The sequence below is a fragment of the Cryptomeria japonica genome, chromosome 5 (assembly GCF_030272615.1).
Source record: "Cryptomeria japonica chromosome 5, Sugi_1.0, whole genome shotgun sequence".
Taxonomy (NCBI): Eukaryota; Viridiplantae; Streptophyta; class Pinopsida; order Cupressales; family Cupressaceae; genus Cryptomeria; species Cryptomeria japonica.
Window position 1 is genome coordinate 615,610,064 of NC_081409.1, and position 27,283 is coordinate 615,637,346.

The 27,283-nt window shown below is 34.0% G+C and overlaps 1 protein-coding gene across 2 annotated transcripts in view; it reads left to right on the forward strand.

Annotated features, from left to right (window-relative positions):
* The first annotated feature begins 8,311 nt into the window (after window positions 1-8,311).
* Window positions 8,312-27,283, forward strand: part of LOC131063756 (calmodulin-binding protein 60 B) — a 40,261-nt gene continuing 21,289 nt past the window's right edge. Inside the window, exons 1-3 of one of the 2 annotated variants that reach the window (XM_057997664.2) lie at window positions 8,312-8,904; window positions 10,131-10,206; window positions 25,236-25,294. In XM_057997664.2, the coding sequence (XP_057853647.1) occupies window positions 8,819-8,904; window positions 10,131-10,206; window positions 25,236-25,294 (221 nt within the window). In that variant the 5' untranslated portion in view covers window positions 8,312-8,818. The remainder of the gene's footprint in view (window positions 8,905-10,130; window positions 10,207-25,235; window positions 25,295-27,283) is intronic. The other variant, XM_057997663.2, reaches the window with a different exon arrangement.

Sequence of the window (27,283 nt, forward strand, 5' to 3'; positions counted from 1 at the left end):
AAGTAGGATCGTAGTGTAGTCAAGTCCTCCAAATTGTCGATTAGGTCATTAGAATGCTTGATTAGGATGATTAGCCTCTGATAATGAAGGAAGCATCTCCTTATATAGAAGACACTATATGAAATGGAGGGATAAGATTGAGAGGTGTAAAAGGAGGTCGGCTATGATTAGAGGGTAGGTAAAAGAAATAATAAAATAATGAAAGGGGTAGGTAGTGTATGAATTAAGAGATGAATGACATGTGTCATGTGTAGAAAAGGCTAATGAATTAATTAAATAAATAAAGATTTATTTAATTAATAGAAGAAGTGGGATAATTAAATAAATAAGATATTTATTTAATTTAGGAAGAGGATAATTTAAATAAATAAATGTATTTATTTAAATGAGAAATAAGGCTAGAAGAGGATAAATGAATTAATTAAATAAATAAGGATTTATTTAATTAATAGAAGAATTAGGCTTAGATAATTAAATAAATAAATTAGACATGACAATTTTAGGTGTCTACATTAAGAAATTACAAATAGTTGAAACCTCTAATGCTTATGGTATTAAATTGCCAAAATTACACATTATGCTCAACACCTAATGCTTGAACAATAATTTGGACGTCCATTTTGGTGGTATTAAAGATCATCGTGAAATTGGAAGACATTTTTCAAGTTAACTAATTTAATCTATTCATTTGTATGTTGTCTAAGGCATCATCAGATTGATTTTAATATTTTGCATTCATTAATTGAATTACACTTAATAACAATTGTTATTATTTAATTATCACTTTATTATTTAATCAATTTGCATGGATAGATAGATATATAACTCTGATCTAACATTTAAGATTACATTATTATATTTAATCAATCATCATTATACTTACATATATTTCCTTTTATGGATGTTTTGTTCCATCATTTCAAATCAAATAATCGTGTTTATAATTGTCAACTAGATAGTTTGTGGTTATTGATTGTCAATATTGATTTTCAGGCAAGTCACATAATATTAATTATAAAAAATCAACAAAATACCTTTTTAACTCTTTATTCTTAACAACGATATATCTCTAATTTTAAATGATGTAGATCAAAATGCTACTTTTACTTAATTTTGTGAATGATTCTAAAATGAGTAGTATTAAAACTATTAAAAATTACTTAATAAAATTTATTAATTATTTTAATTTATATCTAAAAATAATATTATTTCTCAAGGCATATTACACTCACATATGGATGCAAAAATCTCCACGAATCATTTAATTTGACGTGTCATTAAATGCATGAAAAATAAAAAATCATTCTATTATTATTTTTTAATTTTAATTACAATATTAACAAATTAATAATCTTAATAAATATATATAAAAATAAAAAATATATTTTTACATTGTTTTAAATATATAATAATATAAAATAATAGCATAATAATAATTTAGAAATAATATTATTATGGGCGATTAAAAGTGTCCATACCTAAAATCCACTTTTTAAAATAAGGATAAAAACCAATATAAAATAAAAAATATAATGATATTGTTAGAGTTATCATGTATTAGCTAATAATTATTTATTTAATTATTAGTATATTATCCTCTACACTTAAGCTAAACTTAGGTATTTAATAAAATTATAGGTATTTAATTAAATACACGTTATCCCTTTAGGGTTTCTTTAGGGTGGCACACCTTTAGGGTTGCTAATCTCCTTTTATAAGGATTGTATTGTAGTTTTTTATTGATTGCCTCTCTGAATGATAATCTTTTTATTCAGAGCCATTATTGTTTTTTTGCCTCCATTCTTCTCTTGTGACAAGTATTTTGCTTGCAGATGTTATTGGGATCTCTGAAGTCGTATTTCTCAACTTCTTCATGGTATCAGAGTCTACATTTGCTGCTACTTGTTCCTGATTTTTCAAAATAATTTTTTGGAGGCTAGGGTTTCAAGTTTTTCAGAGTCTTTTATTTGAATCTGGGGTGCTTCTTTGTTTCTGGGCATTTTGGGTTCAAACAAACCTCACAATTGGATTCAAGAGGCTAATTGGACGAATTTTGATATATAATTTGACTATTTTTGGTGATAGGGGCATGATTTTTTATTGGCAAGTTTTTCGAGGCACAAAAATCCGTACGACTGTACCTGCACTTGCGTTAGAAATATTTAAAAAAAAATTGATTGGTGGTTTTTTTTTGTTTTTTTTTAAATTATTATTTTTAAATTTTCAAAAAGTCAACCCTTTGCAACAAAAGTACATTGCAGATCAGCGCTGGCATCAACATGACATCATGCTAATGTCAACAGTACAATCAATAGTACAGACAACATGCATGGCCCCTGTGACCCTCTTTGTGCCCTAAAAGAGGTTTTTTTTTTCTTTTGGCCATAACTTGGGCATACAATATCGTTTTTTGGCAAACGAGATATCGCCGGAAAGCTAGTTTCATTTACTTTCTAGATTTGTGGGTTTTATCACCTGGTTTTGTTGTTGGTATATTACACAACCATTTGAAGTCAGAGGTGCTATTTTCAGTCCTAAGCTCATATATTTTCACTACTTTCTCCATTTTTCGCGATTCTAGCGACGTTGGGACGATGTTTCAGAGCTCTTCACAACCATCCATACACTTTTCTAGATTTTACTCCAAGTACATTTTATTCAGTTTTTTTGTGTTTTCATACTTTGGTGAATTAATTGGACATATGAGATCATGGAAGCTTCTTGTTTGCATGGGATGACTTGTTTTTGGCCGTTCTTCATGTATTTCCAACCTTTTATCTTCTTTGAGTATTGTATACATCAATTTGTAAGCATTTTCCTTTTTGCAAACGCACTGAGATAAAGTGCCACTATGCCTTGCATGCTTGGGATCTTGCACATCTTGTACCTTATTGTACTCACACTTCATTATAAAGTGCCATGGGGGGTTTGATGTTTTCCTTTGTTTTCCATCTACCTTTGTCACGTGAGTGTTCCTTCCACGATATTAGCCTCATGATGTGAGTCAGGTGAGTGTTCCTTCCATGACACTAGCCTTTATATGTGTTTGTACTTTCTACTGCACTCTCGATGTTCCAGGTTCTTCGCCATGCAATTTTGTTTGGCATTTAGTTTCAGTGTACCAGTCACCTCTCTCTTGTCAGCATTATGGGGAGGTTTCTCTTGTTGGTTGTTGGTTCTAATGCTTCCTTGGTTCATTGGAGTGAGTTATGTATTCAGTATTTGTTCCTATGTACTAGGCAAATGCAGTGGCTAGTTACCTATACATTTCGGTGAGATGGACCATTTATCATATGGACACTCTTTCATTCCTATTTTTGGAGGCAAACCTTCCATATTTGATTGATCAACTCTTCAGACTTTGGTGTTTTTGCCATTTGTATCTTTGAGTTCAGTTATTTGCCTTTGTTTGCCATCCGATTCGAGTAGTGTTATTTGAGGGCACTCATGCATATTACAATCTTCTCTACTTGATCATCTTCTAATTCAATGGAGGTTCTTCAGATCAACAATTATTCTTGACAGTGTTTGCAACTTCATGCTTCTTGGTGTCCTTCACTAGCCTTCATCTCTTTTTGGAGTTAGTTTTTTCCCATGAGGTTTTCTCTATTTCTCCGCTTTATAGAGATCTTTTGTACTTGGGTACCTCATCAGGCCTAGTTGTCAGGACCCATTGTTACTTTCATGCATTTTTTAGTCCTTAGTTGTTTTTAGCTACTCCCTAAGTTCATCTTAAGGGGGGGGGGGGTGTTAAAGTTATCATGTATTAGCTAATAATTATTTATTTAGTTATTGCTCTATTATCCTCTACACTTGGCTAAACTTAGGCATTTAATAATATTGTAGGCATTTAATAATTATTTTAATTATTTAATAATTATTCAAACACATTATCTTTTTAGGGTTACACACCTTTAGGGTTGCTAATCTCCTTTTATAAGGATTGTATTGTACTTTTTTATTGATTCTCTCTCTGAATGATAATCCTTTTCTTCAGAGCCATTATTGTTTTTTTGCCTCCATTCTTCTCTTGTGACAGGTATTTTGCTTGTAGGTGTTCTTGGGATCTCCGAAATTGTATTTCTCAACTTCTTCAGATATGATAATATAACAATAATACTATAGTAAATAGTTTTTTTGCTTTCATGAAGAGTTTATTAGAAATATAAAAATATACTAATAATTTGGTACTAAAAGTTTTTTTTGCTTTTGTAAAGAATTTAATGGAAATATAAAAATATAATAACAAGAATATATTAAAACATAATAATATAATCATATCTTAATAATAATTTAATTATGTTGATAGACCTAAATCTACAACTACAGCACACCACGTTGTCATTGGTGAAAGAAAGACAAAAAGATAAGGCTATCGTTTTCTTCTTTATCCAATAAATAATCACTATAGACTACAATTTAAATGAGAAAAGCAAAAAGGATAAGACTATAATAGATTGTTGTTAGCTCTTGCCACAGGCAATTGGCAATGACTATTCTTCAACTAGCTCTTAATAAAAAATAAATTAACAAATGAGATTTTTCTCTACTAAAAAAAATATTAATCTTTATTAAAGTATAGATGATTTTTTTTTATTAAGAATATTGAGAAAATTAATTATCCTCAATTTAATTGGCTCTTTGAATATTTTTTAAAGATTGCATAATCGTTTTATGCTTTCTTCCCTTAAATTGAATAATTTCCCATTTTAATCAAGAAAATTGATTTTTTCAAAAGAATGCTAAAATAATGAGTTTTAATTGTTTGAAAAATATTAATGATTTTTTTACACTTTTTTTTATCGATAATATTGGAATTTATTAATATATAAAGGAAATAACATCTACAGAAAAGAAACAACTATTGTCCAAAACCACCAAACCACCACCCCTCCATACCACTACCTCAGACAAAACCACCCACCCAGGTATGAATTATCAGACCAAACCAAAACATATAATCGATACAGAGCTTGAAATAAACAAGACATAGTCTGATAAACAGAAACGAGAATCATCTTCCCAGCAAAGACAAACAACCATAAACATATTACATAGAACTACCCAAAAAGATTTCCAGGGTAGCATTCTTGCTCGCCATTTCCGCCTTCATGCATCTAGTCCTCAGGCGTAGCCTTTGGCTGCTCACATCCTCGTCCCTTACATCCTCTCGAGCTTGCCTAATCACCTCTTTCAATTCCATAATCTAAGCAAATATTTTTAAGGCCTCCCATCCTCTCCTTGCCATCTCTCTGAACCTGATCTTCACCGCTTCCTACCGCCTGAGAAAAGGAATGTACCTGCCCCTTAGTTCTTGATGGAATTCTAAAATTCCTTCAGAGACTTCGAACCCTCGACCTGGTATAGCCCACTCTGGCAATGATTCCAAATTGTCGAGGTATTATGCTGGTACAATTGCCTACATCTCCCTTTGAACTTCTACACATGAGGAGTCCAACTCAAGCGCCAACGCCATGATAAGAAAGCATATATCCACCCTTGTACGATATCGATGTCCAATCACCTCCAATTCTTCACCCTGAACCAACTGCACACTCCTCAACAAGGGGTCCATGGAACGAAACATGTTCTTCACTCTTCTCTCTGAAGTCCGCCCCAAAAATAAGGTCAGTAGTTTGGTTGTTTTCAACGTAAAATTGGCCTCCATTGCACTACCAGACTACCAACCTTTCTTTTTCGACGGAAACCCCGCTCGCGGACCAAAAAACTTCCAACATACGCAAAAAATGTAACACACTTTCCCATTACCTCCATTAATGCATTCTCCTCAGGCTCCACTGCCACTGTAGAAAATATCAGCATTAATTGCCAATATCGTCCAAGCTAGCCTAAGCGCTTGGGTAGAGAACTAAGCATCCTCCTCACACACTTCGCATTTACTAACAAGTACCGACCCGTACAGGCCGATTAAGCATGCCACTGAACTATGGCATCATCTCCTCCCCACCACCTCGTCACACATTTATCCAATGCACATGCCATAGTGGATAACACATCCACCACCGCATTCCCCCCTTCTAATGTGAGTAATTCAAAAATCTTGGAAAATATTTAGTTTTGAGCAAATAATTGATATAAATTTATTTAATCTCCAACTCGGGGATACTCCTTTCACAATTGCATCCACCACCACTTTAGAGTCTCCTTCTAAATGCACTCTTGGAATATTCATGTTATTGGCCAATTTCACTGCTAATAAAGCGGCCTGTACCTTCGCTTCATTATTAGTCCCATCTTGCAGCCTCTGCTCTCATTTGAAAAGGACCTTCCCCTCCTCATCACAAGCAACACAGCCCGCACCTGAGATGCCCAGGTTACCTCTTGACGCTCCATCAAAGTTGATCTTGATCCAACCTTGCTCTAGCCTGGCCCACACCTCCTCAATTCGCCTAACCACCGTACTCAAAGGATGAACCCTTGAGAACCCATGAACGGGTCAAATTTTTTACACATTTTTTAATATTTAAATACTTTTTAAAAATAAATATTTCATAGTAAATTATATTTGATGATTTTTAAGATATCATTTTTTATTAGGTAAAATATATTTTTAGATATCATTAATATTTTGAACAATTTAATTTTTAACTTTTTATGGAGAAAATAATTTTTTGGATTATTTTATGCGTAAAATATGATTTAACCGATCATGAATTATACAAAAAAGAAAATGTTATTGATTATTTATTTTAAGAGCTATTTTACCTATGAATTTTTATTTATTATTAATTGGTGTGACTAGTAAGACAAAAAGGTTTTGGAATAAATGTGTTTTAAAGCAGTTCAACTTAAATATCTTAATGTATTTTAAATGTTAAAAACATACAAATGTTGGAATTAATTTAAGTTTTATTAATATGAAAATTCAAAAGTACTTTTATTTAAATATTAAGTAAATCAATTATATCACAATGATAAACAAATATGACCTAGGTCACACAATACTTCCTTCTTTCTTTTCTTCAATAGAGTTACCACTAACCTTAATATTCTTATATTGGATACATGTAGTTTGTTCTACAACAATATTCAATTTTTTTTTTCAAATGCTCTTTAGTATCACCATAACCATAACCATAACATAACAATTTTTTATGTTTCTCTTGGCTCTTGCATTTTAAAAACCAAGAAATAGAGACACTAACAACGCATGCAAACTTTGGGACATTTATGTTGTAAACTTTGTCCACATCTTTACGAATATATAGCATGTGTAATTATTTAGTATCCTATACTATTATAACAGAATAGTCACTTACATTTAGCAAGAACTTCGCTGCACTGCAACCTTGTTTAAATGAGCAAATGACAGCGCTAGATAAAGATTACTTTCTTTGCTTTAGTTTTATATTTAAAATTTGATATCTATTAACGTATTTTACATAGAGTTTAAAATAGTTATGTTAGTATTGATTGCAATATAATAATATTTTTTTAAAAGTAGAATAATGAACAAATATGGATATTGTAAATTAAATTAATATATCTTCTTTGCACATATAAAATTATACACTCTACTACATTAACTTTTATATAATTAAACTTTTTGCTGGTTCTTCAATAGATTGCTCCTTCTGGATTTGATGCAAAAAAATACACTCAATCTAATCTAGCTCTTTTTGAATTTGATACAAAAAATACATTCAATCTAATTGAGAAGCAACAATAGGATTCATTTCACGAACAAGAAATCTACTCCACAAGCAACAACAAGATTCATTTTACGAACAAAAAATCTACTAACATTAATTATATATAATTTTCTATCGACATAACCCTTACACCTCACCTTGTTGGAATACACGTGCTAGTTCTTATAAAAAAGAAATGTTAAAAAAAGTTGTTAAGAGCATGATAAGTGGTTTAGGTACATGGGACTGCACCACAATGTGGATTCCCTCTTAAGAAAAATAGCAAACAATTGTAATTACAATAAAATACAATACATCATTATAAAAAGAATACAGACCCACTTAGTTTCCAAAACCACAGAAAAATATATGATTTTCCCCCTGGATTTGCTTCTATATTTTTAGCAGTGGTCCAGATTTAGCTACATTTTTAAAAAGATAAAAGAAAACGGCAATCCATTTACTGCGCTTCTTACTTTCATACCGTGTCCCGACAACACGTGGTACTACACGGAAACAAATGGATCATAATAATCTCATCCGTTAAAATTGCCACGTTAAAATTGGACATTCAATCTCAGCCGTCGAATTTTACATGCAACATCCAGGAGTGCTCAACAATAAATAAGTCAATAAAGTCCGCGCAAGTCAGACGCCCATCGGCGGTGCCAAATGCTCGACTAAATTATCCAGCAGATTGGATGGAAATTTAAAAAAAATAAAAAAATAATTTAAAATAATTACAGAGACCTGGTCTACGCCGTCAGTAGACTGAAATTATTGTCTGAAAATGTAAATAGGAGGAGATTGACTGAGGCGAGATTTTATAGGTTGGTAGCGTGTAGATCCCCCATTCAGAGTTCGAGTCTCGGCCATGGCGGCCGTCTATTCGACCCCGGGAAACCCTCCCACTGTGTCTACTGTTGTTTGCCAAAATTAGTTTGGGGTTAAAACTGTGGCATGTTTTGGCACGAGTACTGTAAGATCACGAATTGTACGTGCAAATAAGGGCAAGTGCCCTCTGGAAGGGAAGTGTAGGGTCTGTGCAGGGTTGTTTGTGCTCGGCGCTGCTGGATTTGTAGATCTGAGGGTTTTAAAGAGAAGAGGAGTTTGGAAGTTTAGTTTTTATCTTTTCTGTTATCTTTTCTTTTTTGGGGTTTGTTACGATGAGAGATAAGCGCCCGTTGGATAACGACGGAAATGATGAAGCCCGACCAGAGGAGAAGCGCCAGAAAGTACCTCAGCTTGCAAGGTAGGTTTTTGCGTGTCTGTTTTTGAAAAACGAATTATTTAACCTGTGCTAGGTTATTGTCGTACTGAATCACGTTGAAACGTTTCTAGTTTTAGTTTTCTAATTAATGTTTGTATTCGCTTGCCCTTTATAACGGCTTCGCTAAATTAATTGCCTTTTCTGATTTAAGTGGAGTTTTTTAGATGTTATTTGTTTGTCTGATGCATTAATGGTTGGTTAAAGTCTTTCCTGCATCACTGTGAGATAGCAGGCCAATGTTTATATAACTTGCGCTAGGTCTTTGTTGTGCTTGATCAGCTTTGCGACGTTCCTTGTTTTATATTTTTAATCATTGTTTTATTCACTAGCCCTAGGTAATTACCTTTTCTGCTTAATAAAGCTTTTTAGCTCTTATATTGATGCATTATGGCTGCTTCTTTCTTTTTTGAGCCATTGTTAGGTGGGTTGCTAATGGTTTTTCTAAGATGTAAACCATAGTTTTATTACTCCTGGCTGGCAATAACAAGTCCTTCGCTCTCATTTTTTTGAGGGAGATTTAAATTGAGCTTCGGTAGAGATTGTATCTCCCATTTAGAACTGAGAGTAATTTTAGACTATGGAAAACCACCCCGGGATTGTACCCAGTTCCAACCTTTTAGACTGGATGACTCTAGTTAGCGACCGGCTTACTTGAATCTGAGGTAGTTAGCCTTTCCATGTACCGGGTTGGGTAGGGACCAAGAGCACCACATTACTATGGTCGGCATGCTGGGGTGCTCTACCATTAGAGCTACTGGTTCCTTGGTGGGTTAGGGTGTGGCTTTTTTATGTCCAAAATGTGATTGCATTGTAGGCATCATTGGCCTTGTGAACCATGGTATGCTGCATGTAGCTGCTGCGTTAGCTTTTTTATTTTATGGATTATTATTCTGCGTTTGTCTTTCTGTCTTTGTAAAAGTTACAACTATGTTTCTATACATACACTTACTTTATGAACTAGTTATACTAATATCAGGACATTTTCTTAGATGTGTTTCTAGGCATTTTCGCAACTGTTCCCATGGGTTGAGCTATTTTGTTGTTGCAAGTTAAGAAATGCATAAAGTTTATTCTGGTTGGGCTTATAAACTTTATCTCTGCTTCATCAGCATTACTATTTTCTTGTTTTGCCACAGAATTTTTTATGTTTCTGTCTCATTGCTCTAACATGCCACATTTTGTTTCTGACGTGGACACTGTTTTTACAGTGTTATAGTGGAAGCTCTAAAGGTGGACAGTTTGCAAAAACTCTGCTCATCCTTGGAACCGATCCTTCGGAGGGTGGTAAGTAGTCTTCTGTTTGCATGTATGAGAAAAGCATGCAAAATTAGTTTTGTTACAAATTGTTCATTCATCAAGGGTTACTGTTAAATTTGTGAAGACTGAAATGTTCGGTGGTTTGTCTTTGATATGATGATATGTCATAACCCGTTCCTTTGATCGTATTATTCAATAATGATAATAAATTTCTAAAATTTATCTCTCTTAAATTTATTCTTCAGAATGTGGCCATTATGAATGTATTCATCTAATATTAATTAATTGATTAAAGTTCCAAGGAAGCAATAATCGTTTGGGGAATTAATCGACAAAACAAAAGTATAAGATTTTTTTCAAAAAATCGGGAAAAAATCGGATTTACAAAAAAACATAAAAAATTGCAGAAAAACAATCAAAAACTACTTTTTTTTTAATATTTTAGGGCATTTCCATAACATAGAGATATTGTAGGCAAATAAAATAGACACTTGAACACATGAATTGCAGGAAATAGATTTTCGTTGTTTATATTAAAATCACTGATAACTTTGCACAAAATATACTACATTGTAAATATTATCTAAATGGTGATAGATGTCAAAATGTCAATTACAATATAGTTTGTGACTTTGAACAAAGTCAACTTGTAAACTAAGTACAAAATATCAAATGTAGGCAATGACATGCTAGAGGGCAGGAGGCCCTGATGATGAAGCTCCCGAGTGAGAGCTTGTCCTATTTCGTTCAATCCATTGAGGACCAAAGTTGGCTTGCCACATGATATCAAATTCTTTAGTCTCAAGTGGACGATAAACAACAACATCATCATCATCATAAACATCAACATCATCATCATCATCATCATCATTAGCAGCAATCAACTCACACTCTGGATATATCTCATTGAGGTCAATTGGCAAGCCATCCTCAATAGTTCCTGATTTTGCCCATGTAGAAATTAGTGTCTCCCTTACAAGTGAAAAACACAATGAATAGTGAATGCAATTTCAAAAACTGCAACTATATATTAATATTCTCACCTTGAGCTTTCCTTATCTTCAAGTGGAGGTTGTGATGAACAAATACCAAGTCATTCATCTGTTGTTGTGATAGGTGGTTGCATTTCTTGGAATGTACGTGTTCAAAAACACTCCAATTACACTCACAAGCTGATGAGCTACATGGTTGGCTCAAAATGCGCACTGCCATCCACCTTAAATTTGGTATTTCGTCTCCAAAAGAAGTCCACAATGCAGCTGAAAAACACATTATATGGAGATGATATTGTAAGACTAAGAATATCTTATAATCTTGTGAGCCTTTTTGAGCATGTTGGCAAAATAAAGAGATTGTCAAAAGTTTATAGAGTCTACCTGGTTGAATGGTTTTTCTGCTTTGTATAGCAGCCCTAGAAGAGAGAAAACCCTTAGAATGCTTGTACGCTTCCAACTCCATCGTAGCCGCATCAAATTTTTCTAAGTCATGAAACATTTTTTCCATGCACTTGAAGAAGCCTTGTTTGATCTCAACATCAATTTCCATGAAGTCAGTCTTATAGAATAACAAGGGATTGAACAAGTATCCCGCAACGTGGAGAGGAGTGTGCATCAGTCTAGCCCATCTCCTATCAATTATGTCCCACAATGGTGTATACCTATCCCTGTTATTTTCTAGCTTACTCCTTATCACCTCCTTGGCTCTATCCATGGCCTCATACACATATCCCATGGGGTTTTTTTCCCCATCCACTAGTCTCAAGACTTTTACTAAAGGCTCTGAAAATTCTACAATCTGTTCAATAGATTCCCAAAAGGTGGTAGAATACATATACTTTGCCACTGCTATGCCATTTGTTTGAGTTGTGAAGCTAGACTCCATCCACTCAGTTGAAACAAACATTCGCCTCAAATTACCTTTTTGTTCACATAATGTTTGTAATGCAAGGAAATATGTTGCAAATCTTGTTACCCCTGGTCGAACTAGCTCCTTGCCTCCTGTGAAAGAGCACATAATAGCTAAAATCCTCGTGTTATTATTAACAAATTTGGTGACCTTGTGAGCTTTCTGAAATGCCGCCTTAACCCATTCAATTTTTGCAATGTCCTCTAGGGTTAGATCAAGGCAATGTGCTGCACATGGTGTAAAAAACATGGAAGGGTATTTATCTGTCAGAAGTCTCCCTGCAGATACACAAGCAACAACATTGTCTGTGATAAAAATAACCACATTTTGTGGCCCTACATCCGCAACCACCACGTCATACATCTCAAACAATGCATTTGTGGATTTCATCATATTAGATGCATCCACATATTTTAGAAAAATAGTGCCAATCTCACAAGAGACAAGGAAGTTAATAATGAGAGTTCGGTTCCTTCTATTTGTCCAACTATCTGACATGATATTGCAACCAGTTTTAGCCCAGTGTAACCGATGTTGTTTAACAACATCTTGAACATCCTCTACTGCATCTTTCAACATACCAACCCTCAATGACTCATAAGATGGGGCTTGAAACCTAGGTCCTACAGCTGCAATAGCATCTACCATGGGTTGCCAATACGAGTTTCTGGAATAGCATCTACCATGTCATACATCTCAAACAATGCATTTGTGGATTTCATCATATTAGATGCATCCACAGATTTCAGAAAAACAGTGCCAATCTCACAAGAGACAAGGAAGTTAATGAGAGTTCGGTTCGTTCTATCTGTCCAACCATCTGACATGATACTGCAACCAATTCTAGCCCACTATAACCGATGTTGTTTAACAACATTTTGAACATCCTCTACTGCATCTTTCAGCATACCAACCCTCAATGACTCATAAGATGGGGCTTGAAACCCAGGTCCTACAATTGCAATAGCATCTACCATGGGTTGCCAATATGGGTTTCTGGAAGCATGGAATGCCATGTGAGAGGAGTACCAAAAATTACCCATTGCCTTCTTTGCTTGTTCAGTGACAGTTTTCCTCCATCTCGTACTCTCCAAAGTGGTTTGTGATCTTGGTGTAGTATGAGGTTGGAAGAAAGTATTAATGTTTCCTCCACTTGTGTTTGGTCCACGTGCTATAGAATTAGGTGTTGACCCACATTCCTTGAAACTCCCATCTTCGCCATCTTCCTCATGCCAACAGTTGCTCTTGGGATCTGCAGAACTAAAACCTATTTCAGCCCCAATTCTTGCCTTTTTGGCCTTACTCTCACAAATCCCGTCAAGAGATTGCTTTGCCTGATACGAGACATTTGCAGGGCATTTTTTGCATATCTCGGTGTTATTTCCTCGTTCTTTTGACAAATGCCATTTGAAATGATAAATCCCACCATTGATGTCCTCTAGACACCAATTGCACTTGACCTTCGTGCTACCTGGAACTGCTGTGCAGTGTGTCCACGCAAAGTCTTTTTGACGTGGCATTGTGATTGATAATCAAATCTGCAAAAAATTACTTTCAGTCTTTAACTTTTGAGGGATCTAGGGTTGGTTTTGTGTACAATAATTGCATTTGAATTTCATTGACATGGGAAATTGGAAGTGTTAATCTAATTGAATATCAAGTTTACAACAACTGAAGATATGGTAGAAACCTAGCAAAATAGAAATTTCAAAAGTATTTGTAGAACTGTTAAATGTATTATGAATCCTGATTGTTCCTATCAAATGTAACTGTCAAATGTATTATGAATCCTAAACTGATTTAAGACATAATAATGCATACACAAATTACAGTAAATATCAAATAAATCAGATAATAAACAAAATAATTATACACGAAATAAATCTGTAATAAATCAGATAATAAACGAAATAATTATACACAAAATAAATCTCTAATAAATCTGATAATAAACAAAAATGATTTATTTCTGGACAATACTGATAAACACAGAAAATTATTACTGTATTATTATCTGTGCAATTGATTATCTGTGATTTTGTATATCTGTGTATAATACATAATAATATACACAAAATAAATCAGATAATAAACAGAAATAATAAAATGCAAAATAAAGTATCACAGAATTATTTCTGATTATCTGATTTAATTTCAAAATAGTAATAAGCAACATACAAAATACAAATTACACAGAAAATTACAAGATAGTATCATAAAAATAACAATTGTCTTATTATTATTTTTATTTTGTATTATACACAGAAAATAATAATCTGATAATACAACCTACAAAATTATCTGTGCATAAAAATAATAATCTGTGTATTATAGTTTCATAAAACAGATTATACAAATAATATAATACACAGATTATATAAAACAGATTATACACAGAAAATACGGAAATAAATTAAAGAAATAAAGAAAATAGCACAGAAATAACACCGAACATTACACAAAGAAAATACACAGAAAAAAACCTGGCTTCTTTGCTGGCAATGGCAATGACAATGGCTTTTTCCTTCTTCTGCAACCCGTCGAGCTCTACTTCTTGTCGTCCACTCTTGCTTTTCCTCCTGTCGTCCAGACACTCTGCCTCTGATCCAAGCTCACGCCGCAAACTTATAAGCAAAAATTCACCTTTTTTCAGTTTTCACACTGTTTAGGGTTTTCGCGGGGGTTTTTTTGGCTGCGCTGGCGATTTTTTTCGGGATTAATCACACCCGGCTATTCCGTTTTTTTCCCGATTAAACCCAAAAAAATCGGTGATCCGTTGACCAAAAAAATCGTGATTTTTTGGGGGTTTTGATCGGCAAGGCGGGTTCCGATCAACGATTAACCGGAATAACCGCATTTTTTTGCAGATCATTGCTTCTATGGATTAAATAACACAATGTTAAGTAAATGATAAAGCAATAGAAATAATTAAGTAAGCAATATAATATTAATTGATTAATTAATCAATATAATATCAATATGTTTATCTTCCATCTTGTATTTATCCAATATTAATTAATTAAGCAATGTATTTATCTAAAATTAATTGAATTAATCATTAATAATATTTTATAAGACAATGTATTATTAATAGCTAACAAGGCTATTACTTAAAGAACATGATAATGACTTAAGGCTGTGATCCTTAGTCAAAAAGGCACCGTTTGAAAATTAGTAGTCAGATCCTTCCCACTCAAGCATCGCACATATTAAAGGGTCTAGCAAATCATTATGACCCAGTACGGAGAATATAAAAAGAATTCGGGGCACAGAATAGTGTCTAAATTACGATTGAGAATTGGGGTCTGCCTGTCAAGGTTTATAACTGGGTCAAAGGGAACAGTCTGGTACGTTGGCTGATCCATGCAATAATGTTGTCTAGTTTAAGCAATATAAACAGCAATATATGTCAGAAATATCTGAATGTAATGCTAACTAATTTATAAATAGTCTTCTAAATCAGAAAAAAATAATTATGATAATCAGAAACAATTAAGTTTCACAGTTTAAATCAATATAATTATAATATAATATTGTTGAATATTATAATGCTGTTAACATCACGTTATCAATATAATACGTTATTCTACTAATAATGTAATATAACATGATGACAGTGTAATAATGCCTTACTATAACTAACTGTTCTTATGACTATTAAGTAAATTATATGATGGAGTCTGTAATACCTTTCAATCTCACCATCCAATTATGGAGAGAGAGTACAAGGAAGCAAGAGCACTAGGCTTCAGCAGGTATGCCAACCCCAAGTGTGGGCCATGAAGCCAAGTTGACGAGGTCCTTGGTGCTCTTGGGCTTGTTGGAGAGGGATAGACTCGAGGCACCTTATGTGATTCCCCTTGAGCTCCAAAGGAGGATAGGTGTAGAGAAAGGAAGGTTATTGAATCCTTCATATACACTTTGCAATATATTAAGAATGACGAATATATGTTCTATGATGACACGATGGAAATTTTGTCTAACTTGTTGTGCAGGTTCTAGACCAAGCTTTAGTTGACATTAGTGTCCTTTTATTGTTCTCATTATGTACTAAAATTGTGATTCTAGGACAGAATATAAGAGGGTCACATTAGGGGACATTACATGATACTGGAGTGTTCACAGAGGAGTAGCTGTGACCTGAATTAGGCCAATGTGGAAAAGTGCATTCCTTAATTCAGTTTTCAAAGGTTAGATGGATATTGATACTATTATATCACCAAAAACCAGCATAGTAGTGTTGCACTTTAAGAAAAATGCCAGATCTAGTATAAATTGATGTAATTGGAGTGCAAAACTACCTTTGAAAGAGATGAAAATACTCATGCTTGGGCTATTATAACTTTTTTGATCTATCCTTTCCAACAATTAATATATAACTCAAATAACTCAAATAGTGTCATATTGGTCAGGAAAACACACAGTTAGGAAATACCTGAACAGCTTAGCCTGTTCTCTCTGCAATGACATCCATTAGTTGCAAATAGTTAGCCTTGATAACATCATCATAGCTGCAAAGAACCATACCAAAAGTCATTGGCAGTTAACAGGTGTTCTTAATTCATCAATTCCAAACTCGGACATTGCTTCTATCATGTGTACAGAAAATATCATTATCTTCATATTATTCACAAGACTTAGTATCATACTGTACTTCAATATATTTAGCTGAAATATACATTTGTTAAATTCCATAAATTAGATCCCTCCAACTCGGTTAGTCCAGGATGTTGCTTGAGAAGGTGGACTTTTGGCTATTGGGACTGATGTTGTAGTTGATTCTGGAAAAGTGGCTGTTTGTATTGAAATTGAATTTAATCATTTGGCTGAAAGAGACCGTGTTTCAGCCCATAAAGATGTGATTTCTTTGTTACCATACTCTTTAGTATTTCACAGTGCTTGAAAATGATTTTCCAGGTAATTTTAACTCAAATTCAGCCATTTTGGACAAGAATGATGCTATAGCTGAGCTTATACTGGAACTAATGGGACGATAGTACTGCTGAAGGCATGTCAGCTTAGGATAGTGCCGGTAGTTGCCCCTAGAAAATATTTGGCTAACAGGTATTAGAGTGGGGTATGTCTTGTTTAATGTGTCATCCAAGAGTATGTGGGAGATCTCTTTGAGGTCAAGAGCAGTGTCTATGCTTTGCTTGGATATGATGGACCTTGATTGATATCTGCACTTTGTTAGGGAATAATTTTAACCCTTAATGATTCTTTAAATTCTACAATATCTAGCTAATTATTGATCTATGCAAATTCTGAAGGTCAGAGGAGCTGGAATTACTATTTTTTAATTGCTTGCCATTATTCTTGCCAATTTACCTTTTTATAGCTGAATCTGGTTGCAGTCATTGTTAAAGTGTAGGCTCTCCTATGTAAATCTCTGGCTGTTAGCATATTATTGCTACAAGTTTAAGCAGAGTGAACTGTTGCAGAGAATCAGCATACTTGTTTCTGCAAGAATTAATGTTGTCTGAAATCTTTTTAATGCCAGTTCCAGACCTCCATTTTTTGGCTGCAGGGTTTCTTCTCTAATATTTCTAGATTTCTAATTTGGTCTCCTAAATTCTGTGTTCTTAATTCTGACTTACTTGATTGTGTAAGCTATCTTGTTCATACCCATTTTCAAATCTCATGCGTAGTATTTAGATGTTATTTATCCACTCTATTAATGTTCTTGCTTAGGCTCAAGAAGCATTATATTGGCATAATGGAGTTCCCACCTAAGTTCAAAAAGTATGCAGCTACAATTTCCTCTTTCAAGTTTTTTAAATAGAAGACATGCCAAAATTGTATAATGCCATTTTGTTGTTTCCTTAATTGATAATACTTAATCAAATTATCGTTTCTATGCAAATTATTGTTTCTTGGTTACTTTTTTCTACATCATTAGTAATGCACATTTGATTTTCCTTTATCAGCATCTGGATTCTGTACAGATCATAAAAATATCCAACAAGACTTAGAAGAGCACAATCTTGAATAAAATTGAGAAATCTCAACCACCAAAGGGAACCCAAAGAAACGAATGCTGAGAGGGAGGGTGAGTCAGCATATATTAAAACTTAACCAAATTAACCACTCAATTATCGTTCATTCCATTTACCGCATGTGCAGAAATAAAGAACTGAAAACACAAAAACAATCACTCATGAACACCAAGATTTTATGTGGAAAATCCAATGAGGGAAAAACCATGGTAAGAACTATTTGACTATATGAAAAATAGGTTACAATGTTTAGGCTTAAGGCCAAGGAGCTCACTGCCCCTGAGGAGGACTTGCAAGACTGAGGTGCACAACCTTAGGGCAAGATACAAAGACTTGCGACACTGAAGATCACTTCTTCAGGGCAAGATGCAATACATATGAAAGAGAAACATCAATAGGATTGAACTGTAGGGGACCGCATCCACTGATATGCTGATTACAGTTCTCTGTTAAAACAAATCTGAAACTGCCTTCATTACTGCACTATCGTACTTGTGAACCTTTTCATCACTTTACAAACACATTGCACAATACACACACCTCATACATACATCTAAAAAATGTTTTTATTTCTTTTATGCCATTCGCAACATCAATTAGGTCTGCCTAATTGGATGTAACGTGTAGAATCAAAATAATTGGCCCAAAAATAATCTTCAATGCATTGCAAAAGGCAAAATTAAATGTGAGGCATCACACCATGTTGGCACACCTTCTTTTCCATCCCAAATCAATGCCTATAGGCCTGCATGCTATTGCACGGACCAAAACATTATAAGTCGTCTCCAAATGATAAAGCAGTTAAGGCATACCAACACAACTTACTCAAAATACAATGTAAATGTGATGTCCCCATCCAAATGATAAGTCTATAGCACTGAACAACTAAAATAAGCTCCTTGTATTAACTTTAAAGATAACTTACAATTCATTAAGCAGAAATGAATACTTGTAGACATCAAGATATCTACCGATATAAAGACCATTCAAACATATAGTGGCATTTCTTAATTATATAACAGTCGTATCGATTATATACAAAGGCAGAACATATAGATTATTATCGACATTAAAGAATGACGACTTGAACAAAACAAATGGAAGGACACCTAAAAGTGGGTGGAGTATTCATAGGAGTAAATTATGTAGTGCGAAGTTTAGAGGAGATCCGTATTATCGAAGAGACCCAGTTTGATATTTTATAAGATATCAATATTTAGCAAGTCGATCGGCTATAGGTGAAAGCCATATTTCTGAAGACAAGTATTGTATTATTTGATGCAAATATAAGTATTGGGAATAGACATTGACAAATCGATATTAACTACTTGAGGAGCCGAACATATTGAGTGTTTGATATAATTAATCGGATGATGAGATAAATGTGTCACTTTGGTGAGACCGATACACATAGTAAGAATGGGAAATACGATTTCTTCACGCCACCATGAATATTAGAATTAATTCCGCTAATTAACGACCCCTTGAAGAAAGATGTATGTGGCGGCAATGCCAGAATCACGGATATTGCAACTATTAATACATTCACCTTAATATCAGCGATTACTTTAAATATCTTAATGATAAACAACGATTAGAGACTATTAGGCAACGGATATGAAAAGGAGACTAATCGGCACCTTTGGAATAATAAATCAATTGGTAAGAAATGATACGTTGGGAAGGAAACGTGTTTTATCGACATGAAAGGATGTAACTTCTCCCTCTTGAAAGGTATATTAGGGGGATATATAGAGGAATATGGAGGGAGTCGGAAAAAGGGGGATCTTCAGAAAATGGCAGTATTAATCATCTTCAATTATCGATCATGGAGGGGGATTAGTAGTCCGCAAGACATCCAGATCAGATCAGACTGTTATTAAGTTCCAGACAGTAATATCTTGGGACTTGGTGGTATGTACGGGAATGTGCTTAATATATACAGCCTGATAATATTTGTTATACAGGATTTAATAGTAATATTTAAAAGTAATACTAATATAGGTTATATCTCATACTTTACTTCACATACAGGGAGAGACCAGATCTGATGCATGTCAGATCTGTCTACCACTACAGGTACTTGGTAGAATAATGATTAGTGTTTTAGTAAATGGCAGTGCTAGTATTTTATATGTGTTAGGAAATATAATTTGATATATATATATATATGTATATATATATATATACATATGTCTAGATATATACATGCAAAGGTTGATCAGTCAAATGATATTTTATAAATAATTACTCTGCAGCAAAACATATAGTGTGATATAATCTGAATATATATAATATATATATATATATATAGTAATTTGAATGAACAAAATAAATATGAAACTACGAGTCAGATTGAATTATCAATTCAAAATCAGGAAAAGATTATGTTATCACTGATTTGATTCATGTTAAGAATGATTTGACTCTGACTCAAGTTAGTTTTAAAGTCAAAATATATAGAAATAGATAAATCATGGTAAAAACAGGCCTAAACCTAGTGGGGACATTACTGTAAACCATCAAAAACACTTGTGGATGCTCAACATAGCATCACCTAAAATCAACAAATATGAATCAACAAACCGAATCACCAAATACCTAAATGAACAGGAATGCAACACATTCCTGTTCATTGTCATTTTGTCACTGTACAGACTTGAACTCAGATCGACATAATTCCAACTGTAGACCAAATGGGAATTTGACAACTGGAGTATATCATGCATACACATCCCCACCACCATCATATTCCAGCTACATGAACTGATGAAACATATGCAACATAATGCAGACCGAAAGCTGAACGAACTCTAACAGACTGTTCACCGGAACAGTCATACATCACTAAAACCAACCGTGGACCACTAGGATCATCTCCAAAGCTTTGGTAAAGCTACATTACAACTTAATATATAATTTGAAGTGATTGCAATCAGCCACCAACCATCCGCATGACCACTAAACAATTTCCTTTTTACTGCACTACTTCAAATCACATCCGGACTAGGTATATCAACAAGTTACATATCTGGATCAAGAAGTTTGACATCAATGACAGCAAGAACTTATATTTGCAACAAACATATTGAACTAGAAACTAAAAGAATAATCTGAAAACAATCACCCTATTCATCCCAACCAACATTAAAGAAAATTCAACACAACTTCAAAGTAGAGGAAAAATTTAAGCATGGGCTGAAACTAGTCTCCTCTTCTGCGAGAGGAGCCTCAGTTGTTCATTTAGAGCCATCATCACTAGAACCTGAGCTTCCAACGTCAACCTTGTAATCTTCCTCCCTCCGCCCTTTGCTGTGGACCCATAATTGACTTTGGTCTTCTTACTTTATGATTGAGAAATATTAAGAATTTGAAAGGAGGCAAGCTGAACTTCCCCATTATGGCTTCTGCAAAACCTTACAATCGTGCATGTCATCTTGCATGCCACATCCTATACTGAAGAAGTAAGAGCTCCGTAGGGAGCCAAACTCTTTGAAAAGGATTGACTCTTGTCAATCCACTGACCATTACCCTCGTGATCCACCAGAGAAGAAGAGAGACACTTCAAATTTTTTCCCATAATTTCTCCACACAAAGTTGTCACTTGGTCTGCCAAATTTCTGCCTCGATTTCTGAAGCTGGGAACAACCATGGCTCATTGCATACTTTGAAGGGCACCCTGTCACCTTTTTCCCCAACAGGTTGCAATGAAAGTGAAAAGGTAGTCTTTCAAAATTAAGAAATTGAGTCCAAAAGCCTTGAGAGAAAAAGGTTTTTGGATTGAAGGTTGACTTGCATAAGCTCACCATTACAGAATCCCTCCCTAATCTGCTCACAGAAACATTGGAATCCTCATCAATTTTGATACAGGTGCCCACCTTTTTGACTTGTCACCGAATAAGAGCACAGTTCATCATCCACAATGGAAGATTATCTAGTCTGTTCGATATTGTCACTCCAGAAATAAGAAATCTGAATGGTAAAAATGGGGTATAGGGGCCCAAGAATACTCCATACCTTTTGATAAACCAGGGGCTCAATTTGATTTCGATAGTTTTAATTTTTTCCATTAAAGTATGGCCAAGAACACCCTCCAACACCAAAATAATCGTTAACTAAAAAACCTATTTTCCCTTTATATCAATTATTTGCCTTGTGTACCCCTTTTGGCCCCCAACAATGATATTGTAAATGGCACACAATAAGCTTCAAAAGCAATGGCTGCCACAAAAATGAACCCTTCATTATATGCATGCACAAGTGCTTTTATTTGTTGGCCTTGTTGAGTGAAGGTACAGGTGCTTGTTCAAGAGATTAAGGCTGTAGGGTTTCACCTTGACAACACTTTGAGTTTTATCTGGAAAACTGCAGCAGTGTTCCATACTAGAAGGGTGGGATTGCTATCCTCGTGAGTCTGAAATGGCGGAAACATATTTCTTCTTGTGGCTGCTCCCCATGTAATAGGTGTATGTGGATCATTTTTGAAGAATAATAAGAAGTTTGGAATCTGCTTCATATATGCCCCTAATGATTATAGGGAGATAATTGAGGTTTGGAAGTGGATTGTGTCTGATCTTTCCAGAGTTCCCTGGATTTTTGGAGGTGACTTCAACATGATTGAGAATAAGGTAGATAAGACTGGAGGTTCTCCATGGTCCTGGAAAGGAAATGAACATTTCTATTGGTACAGAATGAATAAGATGTTAAAATTGTTTGATCCACTTGAAGGGAAAAAGAAAGAAAGTAAAATTATGTGGTTTACTTGGTGCAACAATTAGAGCATGGGTAAGAGAGCATATTGCAGATTGGATAGGTTTTATGCCCAAGAAGATACTTTTAATTTTGATAGCAAAATAGAGGCCAACTGTGTTGTTGTGGATCCTAGAACACTGTATGATCATTATCCTATTGAGGCTAGGATTATTGTGAACTTCAATGGTTCTCATGGGGGTATTAGGAGGGATGGACTATACAAGCTTAACAGTGAAGTCTTGAAGTACCCTGATTGCCTGGAAGGAATTGCTACTATTAGACTCGTTAACAATTTTTTTTTCCTTAGGAATTCTGCTAGAGAATATTGGGATGAAGTAGTTTCCAAAATCCGTACCTTTTGAAAAACTGGGGACCATTGTTCAGCAACTCAATTTGATTTCAATAGTTTTATTTTTTTCCAATACAATATAGCCAAGAACACCCTCGAACACCAAAATGATCTTTAACTAAAAAAACTATATTCCACCATAATAATAAAGTAGTTGTCTTGTGTACCCCTTTTGGCCTCAACAATGATGTTGTAAATCACACACAATAAGCTTCAAAAGAAATGGTTGCCACAAAAATGAACCCTTTATTATTATGCATGCACAAGTGCTTTATTTGCTGCCCTTGTTGAGTGAAGGTACAGGTGGGATGAGCCTGGAAAAGGTAAAAGGTAAAGTTAGATTTTAGGTCACATCCATCCTTCTGATCTTCTGATGGAAGCCCACAAGAGGATTTATTTTTCTATTTTGCTTATATATTGTTCGAAATGCAAATCCGTAAGTTTTGGTCTTATGAGGTTTAGTAAATGCAACCTTGGAATCCACCTATGCCTGCAGTAACCATTGTATCAAAGAGAAATCAAAATATATATATAATATATTCCATTATTTCACATTGTGGCCAGCAACAAACAAATTTGCAGAATAACCTGCAAAATTCTTTCAAGCACCAAACGTTGCCCAATGGTATCAGATAATGGGTTTTGTGTATCAATAGAAATGGTTGCCAAATCCTGTACTTTCTGGAATCCTAAAAACTTCTTGCTCTAATGGTTTTAATAGGTACTCCTCAGTCATCTCTTATTTGTTTTCTTTTCTAGTTTTTGCACAATGCCCTGCTCCTTGTACTTGCCAATTTTTTTAACTGGAATTGTTTATTACTTGCTTCTTTATTGGTTTGGTCTGTTTGCATCTTGCAATGGTCTTTTGTTTTGTTTTCATTATGTCTTTCCCAAAAGACCTGGTAGTGCTTGTGCCAAATGATGTTTAAGGTTGCATGGGTCGTTTGTCGGCTTACATCTCTATTCATTTGTTTGTATGGGAATGGAGGAAGCAATACCCGATCCTGCATTTTCAACTCAAATCTAAACCTATGACAATGAAGATGTGTTTCAGAATATTGCCTAATGAAGGATAACAATATATCATATTATAAGGAAAGTAGTACTGAGGAACTCTTATTGGGGGTATAAGTTATGTTTGGAAACTAAAAGAATCCTCTTTTGGGCTTTTAACATGGGGCACACTGCCTCTGTTGTAAACTCTTGGAGATATTTGATTATGATTAATGACATCATTATGTTACTGAAACATGAGTGGATCAAAAATAATTGGTAAAAGATGATTTGCATATAAGCTTGCTTCTTGTTTGTGAATAAATATATAGTCCAGGTTGGAAAGTTATATGATTGGTAGTAACACAACAAGAAAGCTAATTGTTAGAATACTTGTTCCTTGAACAAGCTTAAATGATGCTCACAACTATGTTTGATAAAGACACGGAAATAAAGAATACTCGGTGCTTTCCTCTCCCTTAAAATGCCAATATAACTGTAGAACTCAAGCTTGTGATCACTATTTAGGATCAAGAATTTATTATGGATTGACCAGCTATGTCAAAATGCTCAAGAATACCAACCACCTTTCTTTGGAGTTTGTATTGGATGATTATTGTCATCTTACCCTGTGTTTTGAATTGTTTGTCTCTATGATCAGATCAAGTGCTGTTTATTTAGATGAATTAAAATGCATAAGAAATACTTAACAGTTCAATAACTGATTAAATTTGCCAAGATTTTTACACTAGATTATGGTTCACCACAGCAACATTTATTTGATAGTTGTGATGATTGGCATCCATTTTCTTACATTTTTTTACAGGTGCTTGAATGTTTATGTACTTGTGAACAATGATTAGCAAGAAATAGTTCAAGGAACATATATTTGGCTATACCTAAAATTTATCTTATTTTTGACCAAATACATAAGAAATCTTGTGTGATTGAATGTATAAGAAAATTTTCATGATTGCAGCAGACATGCCTCAAGCTTTCTCTTTCTCTGCAATTTTTTTTTCCCAGTGTTTCTTATTTTGATTCTCACTTGTACTGAACAGGTTAGTGAAGAGGTTGAACGTGCCTTAGCAAAGTTAGCACCAGCTAAAATTGCTAACAGGTGTGTAGATTTTGAATAAGAATTCATTCATTTTCTTTTCATGAAATTTTATTGCAGATTTCTTATTCCTTTCTGATGAAGGATTATAATAAGCATATTGGAATCTATCAGTGTTAATTTTTTTGTACGTAGGCATAATTCCACACCTTTTACATGCTTTGTTGTTGAAATGTCATATTCATTGTATACATAGCAATCTTAATATTAGCTCTCAGATGATATTACGTATACCTTATACTTGGCTCATATAAGATTCTAAGGCAAGGCTTCATGCTTGGTTTCTAAGCCTTAAATCATTGGGACAAGTTTGTATAGTTTTGTTTGTAGCAGTTTGAGTTTATTTCCCGTGGGGGTATAACTGAAAGCCATTGTTTAATATGTGATATACTTACTATTTTGTTGATTATGAAGTGCTTAGCTCATCTATATCCCAATATTGTTTGTAGAAACTCTTGCCAGTTATTTTCACCAGCAATTTATGCATAACACGTCACCTTGTTTGATTTATTCCAACATTCTCCAAGGCACACAGCCATTATGTCCACTAAAAAGTACAAAGCTTTGTTTCAATATAGAATTCTTGAGCACCAAGTAGACGAAGTAGATTATGCTGCCAAACATTTTTAAGGTAGATTATTGGTCTCAAAAGAACTTTATATTTACGAGTACTAATCTCTAGTTACTAAATCATCAAACTATATCAATCTATTGTGGTTATTTGTAGTCATAGCTGTTTGATCATTGCTTTTATGCTATTTAATTCTGTTATAAATTATACCTTATTTCTCACTAATGAAACTGATGTAGCTGTATAAAGAAAGTTCTCAACTGTTAAGGAAGTGGCAATACATTATAAGTAATAGGTGGAAAACCATGCAACTATTAGAATATTTAATTATATTTTAGTCAACTATATTTAGTTCCTTGTTTAATGGTCATTTAGCTTTTTAGTTAATTAGCTTTTAAGCTTTATTTAGCATTTAGCTTTTTCTTTTTAGTTAATTAGCTTTTAAGCTTTATTTAGCATTTAGCTTTTTCTTTTTAGTTAATTAGCTTTTAAGCTTTATTTAGCGTTTATCTTTTTAGTAGTTCACTTTAAATGACTTGTTAGCGTTTAGCTTTTTAGTAGTTCACTTTAAATGACTTGTTCTTTATTTAGAATGTTGTGCTTGTAATCTCTTTATATACACTTGTATATTGTTGAATAGATTATCCGATTATTGAATCATTCATTCAATTTATTTTTCATGGTATCAGAGTGGGTCGATGGGATTCTTTAAAGTTTGGCAAAATTTTTAATGAAAATTCATGGCCTTCTTTATGGAATATTTTCCAGATTTTTTTTATTGTTTTTTAATAAAAAAATGATTTTGCTTTTTTGAAGGCTTTTTGAGGGTTTCGAGGGTTTTTGGTTTGTGGGCAAATTTCTTTGTGCTGGTCAATAGTTCATGTTGTTTTAGGGTTCTAGAGATTTTCGGGCTTGCAACCTAGAGGTTTTTTTTTGTAGGGTGAAAATTTTCCTAGGTGTTGATGTCTGTTTTATCATCTACCAAACATTAGAATAGGATACCCAAAGGTATTCTATCCTCTCCTGAAAAATCACTACTGATTCCAAGGTCTATATGTGTGAACAAGCAACTTTAGTGAAATAGCTTCTTGGGTAGTGTATGCTGAAAATCTCAAGGGGGACTTACGTTAACAAATGTCTTTGAATTGTTGGACTTAGACGGATTTAGCAATTTTTTAGGCTCTTTTTTTTTTGGATTTTCGGGGATTTAGACTTTCAAAAAAGAGAAAAGAGATAGGGTTTAGGAAAGCTAATCTAATCCTACAAACTCCGGAGACAGTATCAATTGGGTGCTCTCGAGAAACCAAACTTTGCTTCGCCACACTAGGGACAACTACACAAAGCCGGTGCAATCTTCAATGGATTGTGCTTATGATTAAGATATTGGGATGCACAGAGGATGGGCTCAGACTAACTTTGCA